We start from the raw sequence: 13,191 nt of genomic DNA, 5'->3' as shown, positions 1-13,191 counted from the left end.
TTTCGAGCAGCGCAACCCGAGGTGCGCTCAGTTTGGTAGTTTGGCAGACCCAGTTGCCTTGAGATGGGTGTGGCGGCGCAGCAGGGGGAGGTGTAGACAGATCCAGCTTGGCGCAGTGACAGCTTCGTGCCAAAAGGCTTCGCCAAAGGTGTGCTAAAAGCTCGCCAGCTGAAACCAGGTCTACTGTCAGCGCAGGCGGAGCGCAGCCGGTGTAAGCCGAAGTTTGGCTGACAGGCAGACAGTGCGCACACGTCACCAAAACCTCACAGGCAGGTTTCCAGAATGTCAGGCACATTAACAATGCAATAAATACCCCAAAAACCACTATTCAATGCAACTATCTGCTAGGGATGGGTCACAATTTTCGAATTTCGAATAGTCGTTTTATTTTTGAAAAATTGATTTTTTAATGCGACTATTACTATTCGCCGTCTTATCTCCCCCCTTTATTTAACATGCAATTCAGCTCCTAACCGCACGAGGGCAATAAAGGATTGCTACAGTGGTGTGAGATAGGCTACCAGCTAGTTTGATGCTCTTCTACAAACAGGAGAAACATGCAGAGACTACTACTCCGCGAGGAATGAGGAAAATTATTCGAAAAATTGTCGAATAGTTGCCACGATTTTCGAATAGTGTTTTTGCTTGTGCTGCCCATCCCTACTATCTGCAATCAGCACATAAATGTATCTCTATATCGACTGTCCCGTCACATCTGATGTCAGATCAAAGGGGATTGGCACCATTTGGCACGTTTGGCACGCGTAATGGAAACCCAACCTGATTTGATTAACACAGCTGCAAACTAATGAGTTCACATCCCTCTCAGCCAACCACAAACAGCCACAGCATCAGATAGGGAGTATATATTCAGCATCTGTCATCTTAGAAAAGCCAAAAGAAAACAAACAGAGTGAGACTGTGAGAGAGAAAGAGAGAGCATGCGCGCACATTGATTTACAATTGTGGTGACCTCCTCCCAGGCTACCTTTGCATCATCAGCCCGTGGAGGTCTGCTCGCAGTTCCGTATATTCAGACACTGCGAGCTTGGACCTCCCGGACCAAAACATCAGTTTCCTCCTGGGAGGAGTTTGGCCGTCTAACGCTGCTGCTCTCTTCTGCCATGGCAAATTGAGTAAACACTCATTACGCCTTCACACGGCGCATTTAAGGGCGAGGAGAGGGGCTCATTTGATTGGTGTGATGTGTGTAAAACCCACTCCACGCCTTCTCTCCTCCCTCTTTCCGACTTGCACAGGTAGGAGGGACAGAGGTGGGAAAGAGGAGTAGCTGCGCCAGGCGCACGGTGTGCCAAACTTGCAAAATCTGCCTGGCCACACCCAGTTGGCGAAGCGCAGGTGTGCTGCGCCCCCGCCACACCTGGTCTGCGAAACTAGAGCCCTGAGTTTTTAAAGGGTCCTCTGGTAGCTGCAAAGAGACCAGCATTACGTAGGACCCAGTGTATTGAGTGTGGAGTCCCACAGGGCAGCGTTTTGGGTCCTATTTTATTTTTTATGGCTTTTTAATGATCTGATGACAGTTAAGAAATTCATAGAGATTTAACTTTATAACTGCTTTATCAATGAAAGACAGAATCTATTAGTTCTGAAGGGAAGTTCGGATAGACACACAGTTTGCAGATAAACTTTAAGATACATTGTTTTTAGCTGCTAAAAATTCATGTGCACATTTTTAATGTGACCATTTAAGAATTAATTGAGAAGAGGGTTTATTTTAACAAGAGCTTACTCAAATAGTTCAAGTAGCTTAAAAGTACAAAAAACTGTTGCCTGGCTGATACTGGACTTTTCAGGCTCATACCAATATTTTACTAAACAAATAAATAAAATAGAAACCAACATTTTTGATACAAATTCTTTCAAGTAGTTTTTTCAGATTTGTGACCAAGATTGAGACACAACATATATTTGATTTTTCTAGACTGCAGTTTTATCTGCGATAAGCTAATAGCAGCTGATACAGTATATCAGCCCAGACAGGTCACCAGTAAGGCTTTTAAACAAACTGTGCCAGTGTATTCATGGAAATGCTTTTACTGATTAGAAACACTCATAGCTATTCACAAGAGGTAGTTCAACAAATTGTATATCATCTTGTTTTAAGACTTTGACAGGTAAAAGCATTCTTTATTCTGCTGCAGCACGATGGAATAATCTTTCTACAAGTCTAAAGTTGATCACATTAGAGAGCATCTTTAAAGTGCCCTGTAATGACATTCAGTCATTTCTAGCTTATTATGTATTGCAAAGAGAGTCTGGGACATTTAAGCTTAGTCACTTCACCTTTGTATATATGTATGATAATGAGGTGTTATTTTTAGTGTTAAATATCAGAGGACCACATACTGGGAATAAGCTGTAAGACTTTGTTGTTTTTGAGGATTGTAACTTATGCAGTGCAGTTGTACAATATAATAAATACATCCAATATAATAATTTAAAGTTGATCTATAATTGTCAGCTATCTGCACAAAAAAAATCCCTTTGACCATCATATACATGTTTTGTTTTTGGCTCCTTTGGTGTTGATGGATAGATGGCGCGACTTCAACTTCCAGATGAGAAGGAAATGAAGGGCTTAGCAGGGAGAGAGGTGCAGAGATATCAGCAGAACGACAGATTAGTTTGATGCAACACAGTGCCTGTGTTGCAACATCTGCCTGAATTGAGATCAGTCTGCACGACGTGAATGTTCTCGAGCTGACTTTTGCTTGTATGGAGATTTCATAGAGCCTGACTGTCTCGCCTCACTAGCCTTGTCCAGACAGAAAATAAATTGAGGCTTTGCTCCATAGGTTGTAGCAGAACATTATTTCTGTTCCTTTCATCAGAGTATAAACCTATAAAGACTATAAGTCCTCCGCACACAGCACTGAGATTAGTAATAATCACTGGTATTATAGAAATAATTCATTAGCAAAGTGATATTTCCTGGTAATGGAATTCAGAAAGCAAACTGAGAATGTGATCGTGGAATGCCTTTGATTTTCTTAGAAACCAAACAGTGCATTTAGTTCCTTCAGACTCTCTCTGCTTCTAAGCAAACCAGAGTTGGTCCAAACACTCACAGACACTTTCTCCATCAGACATGGTTCAGTGAGCCTTTATCCCACAATCTGCCAGGTTCAAGATTGTGGGTGTGAGATGAAGTCATATCTAATTTCAGTTGATTCCTATTTGACATGTGTTGGCCTGAAAAACTAAGGTGCAAAGAATTTATTTGCAGTGGTTGACCCTGAGGGCTTGAAGTTTGTTTAAGTGCAGGTGAGAAGCTTAAAGGGATAGTGCACCCAAAAATGAAAATTCAGCCATTATCTACTCACCCTCATGCCGAGGAAGGCTCTGGTGAAGTTTTAGAGTCCTCACATCCCTTGCGGAGATCAGCAAGGGGAGCGGCTAGCACACCTAATGGCTGACGGCACCCCAGATTAACGTCCAAGAACACAAAACTGAAACCAGAAAATATCTCCAACATGCTCATCCATAGTGATCCAAGTGTCCTGAAGCCCAGACATAAAAAGTTATTTCGAAAAACGTCATATGAACTCTGTTTTTAGCATCATTGTAGCCTGTAGCTTTGACTGCTTCTCTCCGATCTCTGCAAGGGATGTGAGGACTCTAAAACTTCACCAGAGCCTTCCTCGGCATGAGGGTGAGTAGATAATGGCTGAATGTTCTTTTTTGGGTGCACTATCCCTTTAAACATATGCCGGGCACTTGAATGACGATCTACCTCAAAGTTCAAACAGCTTCCAAAGTGTCTGAGGCAAAAATGTTGTGCAGAATATGGGGGTTAATTAGGAGGTCTCAGACCTCATGGGAGACGTCCCAATCGAATATCTGGGGAGTCTTTTTTTATTATTATTATTATTATTATCATAATTATTTTTATGTAGCCTATAATGGCTAGGCTGCTGACATATGGAGACTAGAGCGAGTTGTAATTCTGCAAACTATACAAATAATTAAAGAATAATAATAATCCAGAAGAGTGCAGACCTCCCCTAAGGCTAAATGCCCTATCTGTCATTGTCAACAAAAGTAAAAGAATGTTTGTGTATCCGTCCTGTGATTCAGATCAGCTCCAATGTGAATCTGAAATGTAATAGGATTTTCTTGGCCCATGCTTCACCTCTCCATCAATTTACATGAAAAATTGTGTGGGTAGTTGTTCATTAATCCTGCTGACAAACAATAACCCCCTTGGCTGAGGTAATAATAAGGGTTTAGTACTATTCACATTTAAACTGACACTAGTGCCAGTGCTTGGAATATGGTACCTGTACCCAATTGTAATAGTTTTCAGTTTTTAATAACAAAATTGTAATTTCAGATGTAAAACAAGTCCGAGCTTCTCAATTTAATCACTGGTATTTATTTAGAACATTATGTTTCCTTAGAAGATTTTACACACAATACAAAATGAAACCCCTCCCCACTTTATCCTCCTAAAACCATCCCTGCAACACCCAGCCTGTCAGTCTATCATCAGGGCATGTCGCGAGAATGCAGTTGTGTGTCTTGAAGGAGTTACAGTTAAGTAGTAGTTTTTGTTTTTTTTGTTTTGTTTTGGGTTTTTTTACATCAGTCTCACATTCTTGGTTTATTGTTGAAAGCTTCTCTCTCACTCAGATGTGATCTCAGGTACTGCAAAACAGCACAGATTGAGTTTATGTGAATTGTTACCCAGGACTACTGACGTTATTCTCATGGTAACCTTAAAAGCATTAAGTTTGGTACCAAACCCAATTAATAGTCCATTCTGAACTCTGTGCCTTTGCTCCTCTTCTGCATATCTGTCTTTTGTCCTTATTTCCTGAAGTTCGGAAACAGTCTTTATAACTCACAACAGTGTAATAGAACATGAGGTTTAGAGGTGTGCTGCTGTTATACAAATGATCTCTGTGAATAAACTGTGAGTGTGTGTGTGTGTGTGTGTGTGTGTGTGTGTGTGTGTGTGTGTGGGTGTGTGTGTGTCTGAGCAAAAGGAAACACAAGTGAAATTAATTTATTGAAAACATGGAGGGTTCTTCTGTCACTGCGTTTATTTATCTTTTTTTTTTTTTTTGGAACATTCATTTAGTTCCATGTTGTGTATCTGTACAGGTAGAGTATGTAGTACACAGCAGTCTGTTCAGAGCTTATTTGAGTAGCCTACTGTTAAGGTCATGATTATATTAACATGTCATGTCAGTCAGTTTTGGGACAGTTGCAGGTAGCAGGTTGGTTCCAAGGAGCATTGCAGGTGCGCAGTGGATTTGCAATGAAATTAAAAGATTAAAAATGTCTTTCCACTTTGCCTAATCTGTAAAATCTTTTTTTTTTTTTTTTTTTTTTTTTTAACATTTCTTATTTTTTTGCTGCATACAAATCTAGGATGAGTTTTATGCCTCAACCATAAATTTGTCCCATTCTTGTGAACACAATATCTTTAGATCACATGTGTACTGTGTGATGTGTCAATGTAAATGCAGTATGTATGCACTCTGAGCCCAAGACAAATTTCCTGCAAAGGACAATAATGTTTATTTGATTGATTTGATTTGACATGAGGAAATTTCTTCAACTTTAGCACAAATGTCCACTTGGACTCAATGAACTGATGAGATTTTGTTGGTCAAAGGTCACTGTGACTTCATCTCTCTCATTCTTGTCAACACAATATCTCAAAAACACCTAAAGGGAGTTTTTGTCCAATTTGGCACAAACGTTCACTTGAACTCAGCAATGAACTGCATAGAATATGGTGGTCAAGGATCAAGGGTCACTGTGACCTTGTCTGTCCCACTCTTGTGAATTTGATATCTCAAGATCACCTTGAGGGATTTGTTTTTCAAATTTAGCACAAATGTTCACTTGGACTTAATAATGAACTGATTAGAATTTGGTAGGCAAGGGTCAAAGGTCACTGTGACCTCATCTATCCCATTCTTTTGAGCCTGATATCTAAAGATTGCCTTGGGAGAATATTTGTTGTATTTGGCACAAACACCCACTTGGACTCAGGAATGAACTGATCAAAAATTTGCAGTCAAAGGTCAATGTGATCTCGCATCTGCCCCATTCTTGTAAACGCAATATCTCAGGACGGCTTTGAAAAAGTTTACTCAAATTTGGCAGAAATGTCCTGTTGGACCCAAAGATGAACTGATTGGAATTTGGTGGTCAAAGGTCAAGGTCACTATCCTCACAAAACAAGTTTTTGGCCATGACTTAAGAATCTATATACTAATCATGACAAAACTTCACACAGATGTCCAATAGAATAAAATGATGAAGTGATGACATTTTTTTTATCCAAAAGGTCAATGGTTGACCTCACTGTGACATCGTAATGTTCTGCAAAAACTCTTTTCTGGCCATTATTCAACATATGTCAGGAACAGATGGGGAGACATGGTCAGACACTGAATTGGTGACATGATTGTATAGATCTTCTGTGCTGTTGAGGGAAGATGTGTGTGAAGCATTCATGTTTTCACAGACATGGATATAAACTGTGAGTGGAACTTGACTGGTTTGCGGAGGCATACAACCGTGAAACAGTAACTCTACTGTTATTTTTGTTTTGAGTTTTGTTCACAAGTAAAGACAAAAACACAGACTGAGAAAGTCCAGGGGTGTCTCCACAGCTTAATATCTTTGTAACAAGCTGGTCAAACAAACAAACTGGTTTGAACTAAAGCTGTTGGACCTGCAAAGGTAAAATAACCTGCTGCAAACATGTCCGATTTACCAACTTTGGTCACACAGCTTGAAGTGCAGATGGGATCCAGTCTCTGCATGTGACGGTGCTTTTCTGCACAGTAGGCCCTCACAGATGGCAGGTTGTTCCCCACGCAGCTGAAACAAGGCCTGGGGGGCCAATCTCTTGGACTGCATCCACATCACATCCTCTACCTGTAACCAGACTAATTGCTGAGGGTTGGCAGGGATGGTTCTCACTAACAATTGATTTGTATGTTGGCTCAAACAGAGCTCTCACTGCTGCTGCTGCTGCTGTTCAAATGAAAGAGATCATTTCACTCTCTGATGAGCTGACAGAGACTTTTGAATTGTCCAAAATCGACATGCAGGCATAATTTTAAACCTTGTGGTGATAAGTCCCTTTTTAGCATTAACAGCAGGTCTTGAGGCGCCCAGGCAGACCTGCTTTCATAAATCATGAAAGGTGTGATACATTTGTTCTTTAAAGGTTGAAAGTGTTAGTTTCTTACATCTTTGTCCTCCTCTCTCTTTCTTTTTTTGTCCTTTTGTTGAAGTAAGAATACAGTAGTGAGAAGAGTGAGGTAGGTGTACTGGCAGCTCGGCTGGTTTTAACTTAAGGGGATTCAAAACTCTCTCGCTTCCTTAGTCTTTATATTTCTCAGCAAAGTGAGCAGAGGTTCAACAGTCACTGCTGCCCTCCTGTTTGTAGTTCATTAGGGCTGTAAAAGCACACAAAATCCAGCTTTAAGGTCACAGTTGGGTGCGTTTTTAGTATAGACTGGAAAACAAAGTACATAATGTATCATTTTTGTCACTTGTTTTGAAAAATGGTTGCTCATTGACCGTGGCCTTCACTTTAAAATTATTGCAGTCAAATGCTGGCATATGGTCAGTAAGTAAGTAAAAACAAAGACAAATAGAATTTATAGCTGTAAAGACCTTAAATAACCCATTAGAGCCAGCAGTGCAGTTGTTCTCCTGTACATACAGCGCTGTTTTATTGTGTTAACATGTTGATGTATCTGATCAGGGCAGTGTGTAAACATTGGCTCTGTATGATAACAAGGCTCCAGCAGTGAGTCACTGTAGTGCCACCTGAACAGCTTTGAATTGACACACATGTCCATCACACCCCTGAGCAGCCTGCCTTCTCCTGATTAAAGGTTTTCAAATTCAGTTTCTTTTGTTGTGAGTCATTTAATTTCAGATCTTCATCAGGATATTGAAGTGGTAAAGCTCCACCATCAAGCAAGCGGCACACAGCTTTGCTGAGTTGTATCGATTGGTCATTGTTCAGATACAGTGGGTAGTGTTTTTACCAGCAGCTGTAGCCGTGAAACAGGAGCACATGGCCTGCTTCAGGGACACTTGCACCACCGAGTCGATCCAGCACATTGATTCATCACTGGCTGAACCAGCGGCATGTCTGCGTAAACATTATCATAGCTTTTGAAAGCTTTCCTCCAGATGAAATATGTATGAAATAAGTATTGATTGCTATTCTTTTCTCTTTCAGGATCACTGCTTCTACCACGGCCATGTGAGAGGACATCCAGAGTCCTGGGTAGCTCTCAGCACGTGCTCAGGAGTCAGGTACAGGAAACACTGCCACAGTGTGTTTGTGTTATTTATGTTTGGGTAAAGCTGCACTGATTTGACCAAGACAAATTACAGTAGATCACATACTGTATTCAAAACTGAAAGTGATTTAGATGCTGGATTTGATTCAGTCTGGTGTAAGGACTGTAAACTACTTCAAGCGGCATGCTTAGTCAGGTGTCACTATGGCTCATGTCTGGTTAACATGGATTTCTGTCAGCATCTCAATTTTTGGTCATTCTTGGGTTCAAACAAAGTCTTGGCTTTCAGAATATGAAACTCTGAAGCTTGGAAAAGCACGATGACGAGCTAGCACTTGTCAGCCACGCTCTGGTGTTACTTAGCACCACTCTCCCTCCCTCTGAGTCTCCCTGAAATTATGAATGAAAGACTTAACGTTATAGTAACAAGCCACTGTCCAAGATAGTGGGTCTTTCAGGATATAAACACCTCTTAAATCCCGCCAAGCCTGTTCTAAGCAGCTTAGCATCATGCAACAAAATATAACACTAAATGTTTAATCTTTGGTCAATACAGACATGCCACACATCGTTAGCTCAGTTAGATTCACCACAATTCAATCATTAAGTTCAAATAATGGAAACCATGAGCACCAAAGTATAATTTGTTCAGATTTACCAGCATGGTAAACAAGAGAGATGAAAAAAAAGTATTGACTTCCTAAGCTGTCTAAAAAGTCTGAATGAATGTCCATTCCTCGGTTATTTATATTCCTCAAGTCCATGACGGTCCACTGATCAAAAAAAATGAAAAGGATTTTTTCGTTAAAACTAAACCAAGTTGTGAATATGTTACATCCATTGCTCACTGTCTGCTAACTTTGTTTGACATAAACAAATGTTTTCTCTTCCTCCTGCCCCGTGTTATTGGGCATGCTTGTTTTTGTTGCCTTGCTGGCTACAAAATAAATGTGTCCCTGAGCTTTTCTGTGAATTTTCGCTCCTGGACAGCCCCAAGAATATAGTTTGCACTCGCAGTTGGAAGGCCATTGGGTGACCTTGCAGCCACCGTACCACAAACTTTGAAGGCCTTTTTCTCAAAACCATGACTCTGTGACAGTCATTATGTAATGTGTTGTATTTTGCTCAATATTTGTAGCATAAAAAAGTACTGATATCATTAGAAAGCTAATAATCCCCTGTTTCCTCTGGGTGTTCTAAGATTAGTACCACATAACTGGTTCTACTGCAACTAATCATATGGACAAGATGCCCCCAAAATAATGAAACAAGTCTGCAGCCAGTTCTGTGAGGCTGTACTTATAGCACAGTGTGGTATTAGCTAAATGCTAATATCAGCATGCTAGTATACACACAATCTGCTCATTTACATAGACCTAATTAACCTGGTTACAGTCCGTGTTCTCCAGTGAACCTATTTCTGAAACCTACAATAACTTTTTTGGCCACTTGGGGGCTGCAGAAACACTCTTTGAACACAACACTAACACAACATTACCTTTTAGGTCGATATGTTTAACTTGATAGCAAGCATTTGCCTATTTACACACCCAGCAGTTAAAGAACGCCATTAGCATTCATTCTGAGTCATGTTTGTTTCCACCTGATGAATGTTAGTCCAATAGTTTCTCACTTTTAGCTCTGTTTTTGGTCACCACCAACTCCTGAGAAAAACATCTGTCTCTATAGCTGCTAAATGCTCTACTACGTTCACCAGTTGTCAGCGACTATGCCTGCCTGCTGTTTGGGGCTAAACAGGTAGTGTACAGTGGTTTTATCAGAGCTTTTGTCTGAGAATAGCTGCTGTTGCTGTAGCTGGAAACAATGCAAGAGCTTTGAGTGAACCAAAACATTTACTGCTCAACAGACTTTACTGAACATAGTCAAGGGCAACTGCAGACTAAGGTGATAATTCTCTGTAGGTTCCACACGACCCTACACCCCATCACCCCTTTCATAATGTTATTTCATACATTGTTATTGTCAAACTGTCAATAACAGCCACTTTAATATGACCTCAAGGGATGGGATTAAAGAAATGTGTTTATACCAGCTGTATTTCTCCAGGGGAGAGCAGTATGCAGTACACATGTATACAGGAAACCGTGTCTCTTACTTGAGGGACTGACACATCGTCCACAAAACTGGCATATTCTTCTTTCATTTATGTATCCAAGGGGAGACAAATCTGAGAGAAGAAAGCTTTTACCTCTGTGGGTGTCTTGAATGAGTAAGAGATGCTGTTGGAGGTGAGACACAGCTCAGCTGGGTGGTACAGACCATATGTGATGCCTGCCTGTCTGAGCTTGGCCTCGACCGGGGTAAAAGCCACCCTGCAACGACTGAGTTCAGCGCTCATGTCCAGAAAAATGTGAACCCTAACTCTTCTGAGTTTGAGTTTGCCCTTATTTCTGGATACTTGTTGTATCTTATTCTTGTGCAAGTAGTAGTGCAGCTGCACTATTATGGTTTGGGGCAGTCGCCAGGTTTGGGAGTCAGAGACCTATGAGCATGGTCTAGCACCAGAGGATTACCTCATTGCCCAGAACCTCGTTAAAAAAAACCAAACCATCAGTGCATTGGGTCTGCCATTTTCAATACCTTCAGGGATCCCTATAATCCTAAGATTCTGACGGCAGTCTCAGTTCTATAGATAATCATTCCAGTCCTTGAGTTTACCGATCTCCTACTGGAGTTCCGAAATGGCACTCTCCATCTTGCTGATGCTGGAATCCTGGTGGTTTAGTGTGCCCCCAATCTTTCGTACAGTGGTAGCGGTCTTGGTCTGCGTTGAACAGAAAGATGTTATATTGGCTCTAAACTTTTTAGAGAGCCAATTATGCCTTTGCTGTCCTGGCAGAGTGCCTCCACACCATCTTTCATGTCAGCATTAAAACTAGCCATCTCTTGTCTAAGTATGTTGCCCAGTAGTTGTCGAGAGGTGGCTAACTCTGCTTTAACTAGAAGGGTGTTCTCTTCGGGTTGCTCTGAAGGAGATTGTGGGTCCGGGTGATGGATGGTAGCGCTAGCATTAGCTATTAGTGTTTGTTTTAGTGCAGGACTAGTTAAACTTTTCTTTTTGGGAGGCACATTAGTGCAGTGGTTAGTATTGTCACTTCAAAGCAAGAGGGTTTCCCCATGTCAGTGTGGGTTTTCTCTGGGTGCTCTGGTTAATGGGTGACTCTAAATTGCCCGTAGGTGTGAATGTGAGCGTGAATGGGTGTCTGTCTATATATGTCAACCCTGTGATAGTCTGGCTCCAAGCAATGTTTATTAAATTCAGACACCTTGATGCTGTAATCAAAGCTCTGTCCTCTAACTGCTGTCATTATTATTTGACTACCATTCTTTATTTGGGAAAATCTGGTACTTTTCAGTGTTATCAGGTGACTCTGAATTGCTATAATCTTCATAGTTTGCCTCCTCACTGGACAACCACATCCCTCCACCTGGCTTCCTTTGATTTGTAGACACAAGAAGCTATTTGTTTATTTCAGTGTCAATAAAAGCCTCATTGCACAACTTTAATGTTTGCCATTGAGCCTGGAATCTGCCCTCAACACATTTGGTTAAAGTTTTTTCCAGACGCAGAAAGTTAAACTTGCACTGTCAGAACTCTTTTTTTCTTCAGATTGTCATGAAAATGAGTAATTTGATCCTCTTTGGGGATCCAGGCAGCAGTTTTAAAAGTCTTAAATTTTCACAGCCTCAGACAGGTTTTAATGTGAAACGCCTTTCATATTGAAGGCTCAGATTGAAGCCTTCTCCTGGCAAAGATGCTGCACATCCTGAGGATGTGTGTCCTAAAAATATATATTCATGAGTTTGATCCAGTAAAAGAGACATCAAGTTACTGCTCAGTGGGGCTTTAGTTTGAATTAATTCCAAAGCCTCTTCCGTAAATCTAAATAGATAAGAGTTCGAGGAAGTTTTTTATGGCGTCGTAAGAAAATCTTTATATTTTTCTGTCTGATAGAGGCTGGTTCAGTGCTGACACGTCCGTCTGCACCCTTCGGTCCCTCTATCCTGATCTGGGAAGGTAGCCAGATGCTGCTTGTTGACAGCAGCTTTGATGGGAACAGAGCAGACGTGGGGGAGAATAGAGCTCTGTGAGCCAGCAGAATGTAAATGCTTTCTAAATGTCCAGTCATTCACAGGGCTGTCCCAGTGTGAGCTGACCCACACTAGTTGATGCTTGGAGTGAAAAACAAACAGAGGTTAAATTAAGTCTTTTACTTTCATTCAGGGGGGTGTTAGTGAATGAGCTGATGGATAACTTGTGTCCTGCAGTTTGCTGAGTACCAAAATATTTTTCATGTAACAATATAAGTAAAAGGTGTATTAGAGTTCAATGTTAATTTAGAACAACCGTGGACAGATATCCACACTTTTCTTTTTGGGAGGCACATTAGTGCAGTGGTTAGTATTGTCGCCTCAAAGCAAGAGGGTTTCTGGATCGAAACACAGCAGTAGTAGACACCTTTTAGCTTGGCTAGAAACAGCAGCTACTATTGATATTGATGACCTAGACTACACAAAGTAGTCAGTAGCTCCACAGGTACAAATAACATGTGTGTGTACCCCAAACCATCAACAGACAGCACTGGTTCAAAACACAGGCACCCCCTAATGTAAGCAACCTTAGCATCAAAATATACCATAATAGTGTATATGAAAGCTGTATAACACAAATGCAAAAACATGCACAAATGTGCTTAGTGCGTTCACACTGCATAGTATAGGAAAAAGCTGTGTAGTACTGGCGTACTCAAAACAGTCCAAAAGTTGAGCGTGGAATGACGGACACTTCTCAGGCCTCATTTACACCGCAAGCGTTGCGTTTGTGTAGCACTCGAACGGTCGCTGTTTACTCGCGTTTTCA

At 41.1% G+C, this 13,191-nt stretch overlaps 1 protein-coding gene across 1 annotated transcript in view; it reads left to right on the top strand.

Moving 5' to 3' along the window:
- The window catches only part of adam19a (ADAM metallopeptidase domain 19a), a 275,264-nt gene that overhangs the window by 178,388 nt on the left and 83,685 nt on the right, over positions 1 to 13,191 (top strand). The window contains exon 5 of the mRNA XM_049568017.1: positions 8,246 to 8,322. Within this exon, the coding sequence (XP_049423974.1) occupies positions 8,246 to 8,322 (77 nt within the window). The remainder of the gene's footprint in view (positions 1 to 8,245; positions 8,323 to 13,191) is intronic.

This window comes from Epinephelus fuscoguttatus, linkage group LG23 (genome assembly GCF_011397635.1).
Source record: "Epinephelus fuscoguttatus linkage group LG23, E.fuscoguttatus.final_Chr_v1".
Classification (NCBI taxonomy): Eukaryota; Metazoa; Chordata; class Actinopteri; order Perciformes; family Serranidae; genus Epinephelus; species Epinephelus fuscoguttatus.
The sequence above is the reverse complement of the archived record's forward strand: the minus strand, read 5'-3'. Positions and strand labels throughout refer to the sequence as shown.